We start from the raw sequence: 15,485 nt of genomic DNA, 5'->3' as shown, positions 1-15,485 counted from the left end.
TTCCAACCAAGCAAAAATGATTTGCTCAACCCAAGCTAAAGAATAATAATGTGCATTTGATCAGATATAATTGCAGTACAAGATTATAAAATGTATTATATGAATGCTTGGCTAAAAAGATGTCTTTGTCTTTAATCTTTAATCTGTATTTAAACAGAGAGAGTGTGTCTGAACCCTGAACGTTATCTGGAAGGCTGTTCCAGAGTTTGGGAGCCAAATGTGAAAAAGCTCTACCTCCTTTAGTAGACTTTGCTATCCTGAGTTTTGCGACCTTAGGCAGCGTGATGGTTTGTAACGAGGCAAAAGACTAGTTAGGTACACAGGAGCTAAACCATTAAGGGCCTTCTAGGTAATAATGTTTTGTAACTGATACGGAACGTAATTGGTAGCCAGTGCAGAGACCATAAAATTTGGGTAATATGATCATATTTTCTTGACCTGGTAAGGACTCTAGTAGGGGTGGCACGGTTCGCGGAAAAAAACCGAACCGCACGGTTCTCCACACACGGTTCGGCACGCGCTAGGACCGCGGTTCAACTGAATTCTGACAACGCATGTGGTTTGTTATAAATAACACGTAAAACAAATACGGTTCGGCTAATGTATGTTTCTGTTAATGGATGCGCATTCTGGCTTCCCAGTACATTATAACAACAGCGATGAGAAAGAAAAGAAAAAAAAATAAGTGGACAAATCATTCACTCTTGTTCAATGCGAGTGCCGTATGCTGGAATATGAGCATTTATTCCGTCATCACCCGGGTGCTGATAGCGCGCGCACAGGTGAGACCTGAACAGCACACGTTGATATCGGTGTTTAGACTAAAGTCATGTAAGCTTTGCCAGCTCAAATATTTAAGAGCCAGAGGACGCGAGCTCGCGCGCGCAGTGAGAAGATTTGTGTGTGCGCTCATCAGAAGCGCACAAACCTGCGCCTCAGAACGCGCGCAAATATGAACCTCTCTCTGAATTATTGTGTTTTAATGGATAAATTCACACAAAATTCTGTCAAAATGCCCGTCTTGGTAAGTATCCTATAGCAGACATAGCCGGCTGGGCGTACAGTATCAGTGCTTTCTCTTAAAGTGACAGTTAATATTAAATAAACAGCAACAACAAAGAAATCACTCACTGCTCTTGATTGAATCGCTTTTGTAACTTTAATAAAGAGTAATCTTTAATTTATACAGTCAAATATGCAATGCTGTTTTACCTTTTGATTACTTTAATCGTACTTCAATTTCTGTACCTAAAAAACCCCCTGAAAATCACTGATTATTTTATTTGTATCATTACTCTATTGTATTTTTATTTGTGCTGTTGCTTGTAGTTAAAGGTCTGCTTTTATTTGTGTACACTCACAATGAAAACAAAACAGATTTTATATATATATAACATGTAATAATATTTAGCATTTTCACATCAAAATAAAAGAAACTGAGCAAAGTAGATGTCTTTTTTTTCCCTGTTGTACCGAAATTATATCGAACCGTGACCCCCGAACCGAGGTACGTACCGAACCGTGACATCTGTGTACCGTGCCACCCCTAGACTCTAGCCGCTGCATTTTTGGACTGCCTATAGCTTGTTTATTCAAGATGTAGGACAACCACCTAGCAGTGCATTACAATAATCCAGCCTAGAGGTCATGAATGCATGAACTAGCTTTTCTGCATCAGAAATGGGTAACATATTTCAAAGCTTGGCAGTGTTTCTAAGAAGGAAGAATGCTGTTTTTGTAACATGGGAAATATGATTTTCAAAGGACAAGTTGCTGTCTAATATAACACCCAGATATTTGACTGTAGATGCACGCATAAGCATTGCAGTTTTTCTTTGGGTGCGACGAATGAAGCTGAAGTACTAGACGCAGTAGGCTCTACATTTGTTATTGTATTTCTGATGTTATCTATTTTATCGGTGAATAAATTCGTAAAATCATTACTATTAAACTGTGAGGAGATATTTAGATCAGGTGGCGTTTTTCTCTAACCTTTTTCAATTTGATTGGGGCAACAGCTTCTAATGTATTAGAGAAGATAGTGCCCATGTTGCTAGTCATCTTAATCATAATCATAATCATAGCTGGAACTAACTAACTAGCTAAATATATGTTAAGGTTTATAGATAGTATTTAATATTTTACATATGTATATTTATGTATATAATGTTAAATAGAACAGTGTATATATACAATTATAAACTAGAAATAAATAAAAAAAGTTTTTAAGTCAGTTTGTAAATGGTATTAAAGGGATAGTTCACCCAAAAATGAAAATTCGGTCATTAATTACTCACCCTCATGGCGTTCCAAACCTGTAAGATCTTTGTCCATCTTTGAAAAAAAAAAAAGATATTTTTGATGAAATCCGAGAGCTTTCTGATTCTGCATAGACAGCAACACAACTGACACGTTCAAGGCCCAGAAAAGTAGTAAGGACATTGTTAAAATAGTCCATGTTAAAACATCAGTGGTTCAACCTTAATTTTATGAAGCTACAAGAATACTTTTTGTGCGCAAAGAAAACAAAAAAACGACTTTATTCAACAATTTCGTCTCTTCCGTGTCTTTCTTCAGCTTGCGTTCACGAGAGCATCATGATGTCAGGATCATGCGTGTGATGCTGCTAACGCAGGAGCCAGCGTTCTCATGTAGAAGTTTGCACATTGTCTTTGTTATCGTGTCTGAAGATTTTGACAGAGAGAATGATTTGCAATCGCATGCGTCGTGATACTGTCGTGAGCGCATGTCGAAGACTGACATGGAAGAGAAGAAATTTGTGCACAGAACGTATTCTTGTAGCTTCATAACATTACGGTTGAACCACTTATTTCACATGGACTATTTTAACAATGTTTATGTTTACTTACTATGTTTCTGGGCCTTGAACATCATAGTTGCGTTGCTGGCTATGCAGGGTAAGAAAGCTCTCGGCTTTCATAAAAAAAAATTATTTGTGTTCTGAAGATGAACAAAGGTCTTACGGGTTTGGAACGACATGAGGGTGAGATACAGTACCATGTCAATGACAGAATTTTAATTTTGGGGTGAACCATCCTTTTAAAATAAAAACAAAACTGTTATGCAAAACTATAATAAACTTTCACAAGCTTTATCAATATGTCTTTGGGTGTTTTCTTAGGTGTTTGTAGACCAAGTGGATGAGGACGTTGTGGCGGTCACCCGGCATTGTCCCAGTACGCACCAGTCAGTGGTGTCTGTGTGCCGCACTGCTTTCAAGAACCCCAAACACCATCGCTACGCAGACGAGGTTCCACCGATGTGCATCCCAGGTGTGTCAAAAATACGCTGCTCCTTATCAGAGAGGCTGAACCTTCTTTATATGTTTAACTGGATGAGATTTCCTCCCACACTTTCCCTCATTGAGGTTCTGTTCTGACATCTGGTTTTATTCTGTCTTGATAATGTGTCCTTGGACTTAATGCCTGACTGGAAGCCAAACTCTGAAATCTTTCTGAAATCTCACAGGTAAGATAGAGGAGGTGGTGCTGGAGGCGCGTACCGTAGAGAGGCAGACGGACTCCTACAAAAAAGATGAGAGGAGCATTAATGGCATGCCTGGGTACTCGGTGGAGATTAAAGAGCACATCCAGGTAACCTGAGTGCTGTGAGACTGCTCTAATTATAAGTGTCCTAAGCAAACACAATGGCCTCTGCTGAGAACACTCATTCACAAAACAGCAAAGTTCAACCCCTACCCTGCAGTTTAAACACCACAGCCCTCAAAGAGCTCTAGTTTCATCTCAACAACTTGTTTTGGTAAACCTCCCCTTTCCTGCCTGGTTGTAAATGTCTGCCGCCCGGACTTGCATGGCCTTTTGATTGCCTGTACTGTCAATCTTATCTTTTAATCTCAGAAGTTCCTTTGTTTGCATCTCTGTCTTTTCTCAGCTGAAGGACAGTAAGGTGGTGCGGCAGGCTGGGGTGACGTCTCGAGGGCGCAGTGAATATGTGCAGGAGATTGTGTTTGAGCAGCTGACGCCTGGAAGTGTTATTGCTTTCAGGTTAGACTTCAAAAGCATTTACTCTCCCTGAACTGAATCAGGATTTTACCTAGATTTTGCAATGAAGACGTTATCCAACATTGCACTAAAATTTCTACAAAAAGCAACAAAAATGTCATTATAACTTAAATTTTAAATGTGTTTACTGTACATTAACAGGAACTGAATAGGCCTGACAATATACAAATTAAACATGTAATAGTCTAAAGAGGACAACTGACTTTTTTAAAGTCAGCCAATAGCCTCGTGGGCAGCACGCCGACATATAGCGCCATTGTGCTTTGAGCAGCATTTGGCATTTGAAATAGAAAACTTTTGTAATATTTTGAATTATTTACTTTCACTGGGGATCAATTTTATGTCTTTTCTGACTAAAAGTATAAATTTCTTTTAAAAAAATCTTGCTAACCACAACATTTTGAACAGTAGTGTTTTGTTTTTTTAAAAGTTTAAAATGTGAAGTGTCTTTCTTTCTCAGGGTGAGTCTGGACCCCAAATCTCAGGAGCTGGTTGGTGTGTTAAGGAACCATCTCATTCAGTTCAATCCACTGTATAAAGCAGGAAGTCTGCTTGATCCAAACACACCTGACATACTGAAGAGTCCACTGACCAAGTAAGTTAATTTCATCCACATTTATGCTTTCCATCATCATGGTGCTGGTGCCAAGTCTAGATCCTTTCTGCCCGTTTCCACTTAAACTAATGGACATTCGGATCCTTTTTTTTGTTGTGCTTAAGAGCTACTGCAGCTTTGTAGTCTTGATCTCCTTTAAAGATTTTCTCTGTGTAAACAGAAAACTGAACACTTATGAGTTCTGAAGGTTCTTTTTCATGTTTCTTCTCCACACCAGGATTATGTCTAAGATGACTCTAGCTGATATGAACATTCTTCTGTTTCGCTGTGATGCGGAGGAGAAAGAAGATGGAGGGGGCTGCTACAACATCCCCGGCTGGAAGCCACTTAAATACGGTGGTCTGCAAGGTACAGATGAAACTTGCATTTTTCATACAACAATATACATTAGGTTTGTATTTTTTGCAATTAAATGCTTTCCAGGTATCTTTAAGAAATCACAGTTACTGGCAAAAAAATTAGTAATTTCTTTCTCACAGGTCTGTTGTCAGTGTTGGCAGACGTTAGGCCCAAAAATGATCTTGGCCACCCGTTCTGTGACAACCTAAGGCAAGGGGATTGGATGATTGACTATGTGAGCAATAGACTGATATCATGCGGGGGCACACTAGCTGAGGTAAATGAGTCAAGCGATCAAAATAAATACTCTATGTAGCTGATAATATCAGGGTGTTAGCTGCGGTTAAACTCCAGAGTGCAGATCCAGAGTTACCAATTGCTGCTTCTATTCTTATGTCCAGTAGTTAAATTTGTCACTAACATGTTCTTAGGTGGGTCAGTGGTTCCAGGCTATGTTTGCATACCTGAAGCACATCCCTCGCTACCTCATTCCCTGTTATTTTGATGCCATCCTGGTAGGGGCCTACACTACTGCACTTGATGTGACCTTCAAACAGATGTCAAGGTCAGTGTCTCAAGAGGACTGAGACAGATCATCCTGGTGTTTGTGTCTATTATGTCCTATCCTGTCATAAAATTTTGTTGAGTTCTTTAGGAGCTTTCGCACCAGAAGAACTTTTTTATAGTTCGTAGAACATTTGGCGAAATTGCACAGCGATAATGGCAGTTACCTGTTTTCTACAGTGTTGTGTTCTTTTCTCAACCTCGATGATACTGTATGTAATAGGGATGCTCCGATCGATCGGCCGGAGATCGATATCGGTCGATAATCACACTTTATGAATCGATCGGTACTCATACATTTGGCCGATCTCACGAACCGATCGCAATTTGTTGACGTCAACACGTGACGACGTATATGATGCGTGGGGACATATGCTGCAAGTCATCGCCAGTGTGGAAATGCTATGACGTTTTGAGAAACAATTAAAAATTTGCTCTATGTTGTGTATGTTTTGCATGATGATATGATGAATGGATGGTTAATTTTTTAACAGTGACCTTAAAGCTGATCTGCGCATCACTTGAAGGATTTAAGGATTAAAGACTCGCGTTGCTTTTAAAATATACATAATGATATACATAATGTTATGCATAAATACAATTTTAAAGGAATAATAAAATGTTCACTGTATAAGGAATAATTTTTGTGATTATGTATATAACAATATTACATGTTATATAAAGCTTGAAGCATCAGAATCTGCATCGTATCGGCCGATCACCATGACAAGAAATCTGTACTCGGTATCGGCGGCAAAAATCCTGATCGGAGCATCCCTAGTATGTAACACTGCAAGTTGTCATAGGAGACTTTCTCTTAGCCAAACTTGTTGCTATTTCAATCATGTAAAATGTTGTTTACATTCCATCTCTGTTATCACAAAACCCATGGCACACAACAAAAACTGCTCCAATCATGATGTACTCCATTCACTGGTTGTTGATGTTTTTAAATGCCGCAAGTAAAGATGCTGCTGTTGGCCGCCACAGACTTCCTGCTGCCAGTGAAAGTGCAACCAGGAAAACAGCCAGAGGGAGAAATTGTTTCTCTAGGAATTACCCTGCTGGCTAGTTCCTAGAATTAAATTCATAGAACTACGTGGTGCAAAAACCCATTTTGAATATTATTGTAAATCCATCCTCAAAAGTTATTTTCTCTTGAGTAGCTAATTGGTTCTCACAAGCCGGCGGCACAGCCAATTAATCTGTTATGTAGCAACCTTTTTATTTACTTTGAATCTGGTCCGTCTCAGTACCATGTGAATTTTCTTTAGCCCTAATCCTCCCCAGCACCACAAATCTAAATCTGCTACTGGGTTCTATCTCCTTTAATTTGCAGAAGCAGTACAAATCTTAATCCCTGTAATTATTAGCATGTTTCAGCAGTAAACCTTCACTCATGCCAGCAGCGTAGCTGTAGCATATCTTAAATCCGCCAAGATTTATCCTACCTACATGCTGGGTTTTTTTTTTTCAATAAAATTGTTCAAAACTATTTTAAGAGTTGTCATGATTGAAAGTATGCTCAAGTTTCTATAATTCTAGAGGTTTCTGTGGGCTGTTATAAGACCCTTATTGTGTGCGTGTATGTGTGTTAGTTTTGTGCAGAATGGTTCATCTTTTGTGAAGCTGTTGGCTCTCGGATCGGTCCAAATGTGTGCTGTTGGACGTTTTCCAGCTCTTCCGCCTCTCTCACCAGCCCTGAGTGATGTGCCTTTTCGTGTCAATGAGATCACAAAGCAGAAGGAGCAGTGCTGTGTTTCCATGGCTGCAGGTGACTCCAGAGTAACCCACAGAAAACCCTAAATAATATGTCAAAATGAAGTTCTACAAGTTGCCAGAGGATATGAATTGTTAAGTGTTGCTTGCTGAGTAGCGAAAGTATCTTGGCTGCTAACACAGGATTGTAGGATTAAATTTAACAGTGAGTTGGTACAATGATCTCTTATTATTCTTGGTCTTGATGATTTCTTCATTCCACAGGCCTACCTCATTTCTCCGCTGGAATCTTCCGTTGTTGGGGAAGGGACACATTTATCGCCCTGCGAGGACTAATGCTGGTCACAGGCCATCACTTGGAGGCCAGGTACTCAATTAACTGAGACCAAGAATGCGTAAGAATGTAAATGCAGTATATGCTTAATTTATTAGTTTAAAATATTAATCTCAGTCGATCCAGAATCATTTGGGAAAGATTTGTGATGCTTCATTTTTCCCCCTCAATGGATGACCTTAGATTTGAGAAACCGATCAAAGCATTTTATTCTTGAGCCTCTAGAGATGATACGAGATTTCTCCCTCTCCTCTCAGTTATTTTCTTTCCTCTTCATCCTGCTTTATAGGAACATCATCCTGGCCTTTGCTGGCACAATGAGACATGGATTGATTCCTAACCTGCTGGGAGAGGGTGTAGGGGCCCGTTTTAATTGCCGTGACGCAGTATGGTGGTGGCTGCAGTGCATTCAGGACTACTGTACTATGGTACCCAATGGCACTGACATCCTCCAATGCCCTGTGTCCAGGATGTACCCCGCAGATGACTCTAAACCCCTGTCAGCTGGCACTGTGGTGAGCACACTATCAAAGTTAAAGAAAACAACATTGATTTTAAAAACTAAAGACACTCATATTATGTTGTCATATATATATATATCCATGTTGTGTTCTTGCTGACTAAAAGTATTAATTTCTTTAATAAATGTTCAGTTGTAGTTACAGTAGGGGTCAACCGATATGTTTTTCAGGGCCGAAGCGATTATTACTGATAACGATTATTACAGATCAAGTAGTCTGATAACCAATAATTTGAACTAATATATACTGGATGTCTGGTGTAAAAATTAAAATTAATTTCAAAATTAAGAATAACAAGGTCTCTGACAAAAACTTTCTTTAAATGCTTTTAAATTATTTTATAGGCAAATTGGTTTTAAAAATAACCATTACCGATAACCAGAAAAATGCTTAATATCAGCGCCAGTATTCAGCCAGGCCAGTAATCGGTCGATGCCTCATTGTAGTTATGATAGACTATATAATGCATTGTGAATACAAATTTTAATGCCACAGGATCAGCTGCTGTATGAGGTCATTCATGAGGCCATGGAGCGCCACATGCAGGGTATAGAGTTCAGAGAGAGGAACGCTGGACCTCAAATTGACAACAACATGAGAGACGAAGGTAAACCCTTTTTAAAATATTTTTAGGCCTTTTTTCAAGATTCCTTTGAGAAAATGTTGAATCTATTGTATTCTAAACCTTATCAGGCTTCAACATTGTGGCCAAGGTGAACCCCGACACTGGCTTTGTGTATGGTGGAAATCGGTTCAACTGTGGGACCTGGATGGACAAAATGGGAGAAAGCGAGAGGGCCCGCAACAAAGGGATACCAGCTACACCTAGGCATGTGTTGAAATCTCTTAAAGCCAAATATATTCTATTTATAAGATGCCATTTATAATTGGATCTCTTTTCTCGGTCTCACTTTCTCTGTCTGTTGCCATCATTCAATATGACTGTTGTGTTCCTAATGCAGAGATGGATCAGCGGTGGAAATAGTGGGTCTGTGCAAATCTACATTGCGTTGGCTGGTGGCGCTACATAAACAAGGGCTCTTTCCTTACAATAGTGTGGCCATACACAAAGACGGTGAGCTCAGATGGCCCTTACTAGTTCTCATAACATTAGTTTGTTCCAAAACTTCAAACAAATCTGCCTTTCTACACAGCATTTTAAGGCATCATCAGTCTGTGCAGTCTGTTTCAAAAGGTAGAAAGCAAAATGATGTTGCCCTCTGTAGATGCGTTGTTCAACAAGTTCAGTGAAAAAATGAATCCATGATGGCAGACAAATTGAGATTAATGACAACTATATTTAATTTCAGAAAAGTTTTAAAAAATTATGGAACTATAATTTATCATTTATCCCAGTCATTTATGTGTGTATTGATTGTGAGCATTTTAAATCACCTACCAAGGTTCCATTTCAAATCATAGGATGCTGCCTTAAAAGATCAAATCTAATATTTGTAATTTGCACCAAATGTGCAAATACAGAATCTCTTAATCACAAACATTTACGTTATACCTGTAGGCAAACAGCTTTCTATGTCCTATGAAGAGTGGGACAGAAAAATCCAGCAGAATTTTGAGAAGATGTTCTATGTGTCCCATGACCCGAATGACCCCAATGAGAAGCATCCCGAGTTGGTTCATAAGCGGGGGATTTACAAAGACAGCTATGGAGCCTCCAGCCCCTGGTGTGACTACCAGCTCAGACCCAACTTTCCCATTGCCATGATGGTGGTGAGGATTTGCTCTAAAACTAGCACACTTGATTAGATATAAAAGATATCAGGGCAAAAAAGGCCAGTGTTTATATTTTTATTTTTGTTTGCTTATTTATTTATTTGCAAATGTATATATTTGCTATTTATTTGCGTCTTTGCTTATTATTTTTGCATGTTTGCATTTATTTTGTGTTTATTTTCTTTATTTGCCTATTTATTTATATATTATGTATTTGCTTGTTTGCTTATTTGCTATATATATTTGTTATATTTCATAGTGTTTTATCATGATTTTTAGCATAATCTAAAATTATTTACAGCTTTTTTTATGTTTTATGTTCATTTGATTTTATAATTAGCAACCATAATTACTCAAATCAACAGTTTGTTTAAAATTGTTGTTCATTCACATCAAGTCTTTGTAAACTTGGTGACATGCTATGTTTTTATGTGACTAGGAAAAATGTGCCATTACAGTGCTCAAAAATTTCAGTGAAAAACAATTTTAGGAAGCAAATTATTGTTTCTGCTTCCTTGGCTGGTGAGGATCTAAGTTAGCGAGTAAAAGTTTAAAGGAGACCTATTATGCCTCTTTTTACAAGTCTCAGGTGTCCCCAGAATGTCTTTGAGAAGTTTCAGCTCAAAATACCCCACAGATAATTTATTATATAATTTTGAAAATGCCTATTTTGAGTGGAAGTAGAAGCATGCTGATTTTATGCATGTCCAGTTAAATGCAAATGAGCTGCTGCTCTCCGCCCCCTTTTCCAGAATAGGGCTTTGCCTTTACAGCTTGTGCTTTTACAGCTCGTTCCTCAGATAATCTGCTAAAAAAAAAACATATTCGTTAACTTCTGATATACAGTTTTCTGAGCGCACACATCCGAAGCACTCGTACAAAAAGCATCTGTCACACTGCACGCAAGTAATAAACTAAATTCTCTCATGTCTAATTGTGCTTAAACTGTCAAATACACACAAGTTCATGTTAAAAACACATATGAGTTACAAAAACAGTTATGTGAAGGTAAACAGCTGAGAAAGAAATCACATGTTTATATTAGATCTGTGTGGTGTAATATGCAGTAAATTAATCAATAAATCCACTGCTTTCTTGTCTCGTCTGGGAGGCTGGGACTCTAAATAGTGTTCTGTGCTCGTCAATGCATCCAAAGACAGAACAGTTAGCATGCTTTGCTCAAATTTTTGCCATGGCATTAGAACTGGTACACCATTGTCGCTTGTCGTCACACAATGGTGGCACCGTGGGTGGAAACTTGCAGTTTAAGGGGCAGTAATAATATAATAAGGTTCCCTTTATACGTCACGGGGGAGCTAAATCTGAGCGACTCCTTTTTTCACAAGCTTGCAGAGAAAGGCTTACAAAAAATGTACTTAAGCACTTAAACACAGAAAAAGTTGTATTTTCATGATATGTCACCTTTAATAGATATAAATAATTATTATGTTTCTAATGGTTTTCCTTCCTAGGCTCCAGAGCTGTTTACTGTGGAGCATGCTTGGGAAGCACTGGACATTGCAGAAGAGAAACTGCTGGGACCTCTTGGGATGAAGACCTTAGACCCAGAGTGAGAGTCCTTGAATTATACTGTATTACCTGGAACATTCCTCCTGCTTCTTGTGTGTGACTCATGATTTGTTTGTTTGAATAGTGACATGGTGTACTGTGGTGTTTATGATAACTCTCTGGAAAATGACAACTACAACCTCGCCAGGGGCTTCAACTACCATCAAGGCCCTGTAAGATCCATTTGTACTGCTTCATCAACACAATTTCTGCTTTCTTTTAGGATTCCTAACGTTTCTATACATCTACCTTATTAGGAGTGGCTCTGGCCTATCGGTTACTTTCTCCGTGCAAAGATCTACTTTGCAAAGAAGCTTGGAAAAGACACCTATGACAAAACAGTGTATTTGGTGAAGAATGTTCTCTCTCGCCATTATGTCCACATGGAAAGGTAAACGCTGCATAAACAATTATTGCCCCCAGAAACAGTCATTGGTTGACCAAAATGAGTTTTAAAACCAGTGGTGTCATGACTTATAGCTGGAATATTGCAAATATTACTCAAAATTATATTATATTAATTAAAATTTGAAGTTAGCAAATGAGATATACACAACAACACATATGATGCCAATATAATGGTCTGTCACTAGGTGCATTTCCAGTACAGATTTACACAAAACATTTGTGATATTTTATAAATGTCGATAAAAAAACGATTGCGAAATGACGCCGTTTCCATGTTATGCGAATAAAGCATTTTTTTTCCTCTTGCGATAAGTCATGGTGACAGATGTTGGTAGATTTACGTATGTATATTGCAGGCACCGCACTACCCATTATCTTTAATTGAATGAGATGTGTATCTTTAGAGAAGCAGCACGGAGAGCCGCTTCTGAAACCTGCCGCAGCGCGGCTGCTATAAACCAAAGTATTTACTAGAGGGGCCGCGATCAGCTATGGTGACCGTGTTGAAGCCGTAATGTGCCGCAGACGTTTGTAGTGTAAATAAAAGGTTTTCCAAGCATTAATGTCAAGGAAAGCCCCTTATACTTGAGAGTGGCCACGAATTAGGTGCTACTTGGTGGCTATAGTACATTAAAGAATGATCATGTGACTTCACGTATGCCAGGTATATATATTTATATATTATTTTTTCAAATTGCCTGAAAAACCACCTCATGGAAGCTTAAAAACATTTTTGCGATATATGGGTGTTCTTGTGAAATTGATGTATTTTCATTGGGTGTATTTTCAATTCGAAATTTCAGTTTCACTTTAAAGTGTGCAATTTCAATGCCATTATGTTGTACATGGAGATCAAATCTGCATAATGTGGCCATGTAATCAGGATCTGATATATCTGTTTTCTGTTCCTAAGGTCATCCTGGAAGGGACTGCCAGAGCTCACTAATGAGAATGGCCAGTACTGCCCTTTTAGCTGTGAAACCCAGGCCTGGTCTCTTGCCGCCGTGCTTGAGGTTCTTCATGATCTGTGAGCAGAAATTATGCCCCCTCGACTTCCACAAGTGTTCCTGTGCAATCTTGTTTTTGTGTGCTGCTTAACTGAACAGGTCTGAGGACACGTCTCCACCCTGAGCTCATAGCTGATAGAGTGTAAAGTACAACACAACATCCTGTACTTCAGAATTAGAATAAGATTTCCTTGTTCTTCATGTTCCCCTCCCTTGCTCATCCAGCTTTTACTAGACAGCTAGAGATTGCGAGTTTGCCCTTTATATAGCTGAGGTACTTCATTCAATTGTTGATGTAATTCTGTCGGAATATTCAGAACACGTCTAGTATAACCTATAATTAGTTAATGTGTAGTGTTTGTCCTACTTCTTTGCACAAAAACACATTTTACTGTGATGTAAGATTACTTTTGAAACTCACTAAATGTTTTTGTTTGCATGTTTCGAAATGGCTGAATAATTAGGAAAATTAAAAATGGATAGATGAGAAATAAAAAGAATGTTTAAAGACTGGGTATCTGGAAAATATTATTTTTAAACTATAACTTTTTGTTTTAATTCAGAAAGCACAGACATTTTAATTGCCAATTGTTTATTTTATTACACATTTAAAGTATTCACATTCTCCACAGTTATTGCGTAGCTATATTCCATGAAATCTATAAAAACTTTTATCTAGTTTTATTGCTTTTAATTTAAAACAGTGTTTTCATATAAAACTAGCTAGAATGATCAAAGGTTGATCAAAAGAAAATGTGAGTGCAAAATTAGTGCATGGAGAATCCCATTGAGCCACACTGCACTCAAATGTCTGTTTTTGAGGCTGGAGTTCTGTTAAAAAAAAAAAAAAAAAAGCACAATCAAGCACTTGATTATGAGAAAATAGGAGCATGTCTATTAGAATACTCACTGGTAAAGAACTAGTTTGCTGACAAGCAGCTGGTGGTTTTATTGTTGTAGAGGACTGATTGCCAGTTGACCGAATTGTAGAGCTGTTCATCATGGTCCAAAAAGATGTATAGTCTCTGACAAATGTCACACTGAAAGGGCATTGAAATAATGGAGAATTATGATCAAGTGTTTAATGTGAAGAGATTACGAGTGCATTTGCCTCTTTAAACAAGAGTTAAACACATATAAGAACTGAATATCACCCAAGGAGGAGTTTGCCGGTGCTTCCCATGTAGCCTCAAACTGGGATTTCTTGTCTGCAGATGCTTGGCTGAGACTTGAGTTCTGAAGGCCAAAATCAGAGCGTTTCCATGACTCATGCCTCATTTTAGCGTTAAAGCAAATACTGCACCTAATATTTAAATGTCTGCATTGAATAGGAATGAGAAATTGAACGCATTAGCTCCATCTTAAAATAACAATAAAGTACCTCTATGTTGAAGCAGTTCAGGGCACAGGATTGGTTGATATTTACTGATGTAAAGTGTCCCACTGCAGTTTTTCCATCCACCTCTCCAGCCTGTAACATGAAGCCTTGGAATCCGGAGGCATTCTCTGCCGCCTGCAGGGTTACTGAAAGTTAAACACAGAGATGTGTGTTGACCTCTCCAGGTCTGTTGGCGTAACTTGAGTTGCCCCCTGCTGCTTACATAATCATGAGCTTTTCATCACTGAGGAAACTACAATGGTAATAAAATGAGACCGTGAAATTACCAAGAACATCTGACAGGAAAACATAGCTGTTTTACAAATTTGAATAAAAACATTTTTTTAAACAGATATATAAAAACGCGAATGAAATTGTACAAATTTGTAAGAATTCAGACAAATTAGCCACCAATTCACCAAAGTGTAAAATGGCTACAAATTGCCGTGAGATTGTAATTTCAAAGTGTTAAGGTAGATTTGCTTAGAGAATCTGAAGAAATTCCCAATAAGTTCAAAAATAAATATAGTTTTGAGCAATCTACGTTAGTGTACTCATAAATTAGAAAAATAAATTAATTAATTGATACATTTAAAATTAGTCTTTCTTTTTCTGGGAAATAAAATGATTCCTTCTGCACTGTGCAGATTTTTGTCCAATCAAATGCAGGAAGAATGAAAAAGTCGCTCCCCCAATACCATCTGCAACTGATTAGCATGTAGCAGATTGAGCTCATGGTTGTGATGTAACAATAGCTCATTGGCTATTCTTTGATATGTCTAGTTATTTAATATGATCTGCCTGAAAAATCCTATTTCAATAGGAGGAACATCAGCATAAGAGGAAGTCTGTGCTTGTCCATCTTTGAAAATCTCACTCATTTAAAGGACTGGTTAATCCTAAAATGAAAATTTGCTGAAAATGTACTCAATGCCTTATAAACAGTGCTTGATCTGTGCGAGTTTCTCTCCTGATTCAGATGAGGTGGCTTTTTATTTTACTGGAGAAAGCAATATTAGTTATATTTTAGATTCCTTAATGATCCTTTTGTTTATTACAAACATCCAGCTTTTGAATTCACAAGGTGTTAATTGATGTACTGGAGTCATGTTGTGGATTATGTAGTTTTTACCAGCTGGTTGAACTCTCATTCTGACAGCACCCATTCACTGTAGAGGACCCCTTGTTGATGCAAACTCATATACATCTTGGACAGCCTGAAGGATACATTTTTCAGCAAATTTACATTTTTG

General features: G+C 38.1%; 1 protein-coding gene across 4 annotated transcripts in view; it reads left to right on the top strand.

Moving 5' to 3' along the window:
* Positions 1-13,369, top strand: part of LOC306846452 (glycogen debranching enzyme-like) — a 36,470-nt gene extending 23,101 nt beyond the window's left edge. For all 4 annotated transcript variants that reach the window (XM_079379857.1, XM_079379860.1, XM_079379859.1 and 1 more), the window contains exons 17-34: positions 3,143-3,293; positions 3,490-3,614; positions 3,913-4,025; positions 4,504-4,638; positions 4,877-5,007; positions 5,139-5,275; positions 5,430-5,563; positions 7,161-7,336; positions 7,546-7,648; positions 7,905-8,130; positions 8,632-8,743; positions 8,830-8,965; positions 9,099-9,211; positions 9,656-9,867; positions 11,343-11,440; positions 11,525-11,612; positions 11,697-11,830; positions 12,761-13,369. In XM_079379857.1, the coding sequence (XP_079235983.1) occupies positions 3,143-3,293; positions 3,490-3,614; positions 3,913-4,025; positions 4,504-4,638; positions 4,877-5,007; positions 5,139-5,275; positions 5,430-5,563; positions 7,161-7,336; positions 7,546-7,648; positions 7,905-8,130; positions 8,632-8,743; positions 8,830-8,965; positions 9,099-9,211; positions 9,656-9,867; positions 11,343-11,440; positions 11,525-11,612; positions 11,697-11,830; positions 12,761-12,878 (2,442 nt within the window). In that variant the 3' untranslated portion in view covers positions 12,879-13,369. The remainder of the gene's footprint in view (positions 1-3,142; positions 3,294-3,489; positions 3,615-3,912; positions 4,026-4,503; positions 4,639-4,876; positions 5,008-5,138; positions 5,276-5,429; positions 5,564-7,160; positions 7,337-7,545; positions 7,649-7,904; positions 8,131-8,631; positions 8,744-8,829; positions 8,966-9,098; positions 9,212-9,655; positions 9,868-11,342; positions 11,441-11,524; positions 11,613-11,696; positions 11,831-12,760) is intronic.
* The last annotated feature ends 2,116 nt before the right edge of the window (positions 13,370-15,485 follow it).

The sequence above is a fragment of the Barbus barbus genome (assembly GCF_936440315.1).
Source record: "Barbus barbus genome assembly, chromosome: 26".
Taxonomy (NCBI): domain Eukaryota; kingdom Metazoa; phylum Chordata; class Actinopteri; order Cypriniformes; family Cyprinidae; genus Barbus; species Barbus barbus.
Note: the sequence above shows the minus strand (reverse complement) of the source record. Positions and strands in the feature narration are given on the sequence as shown.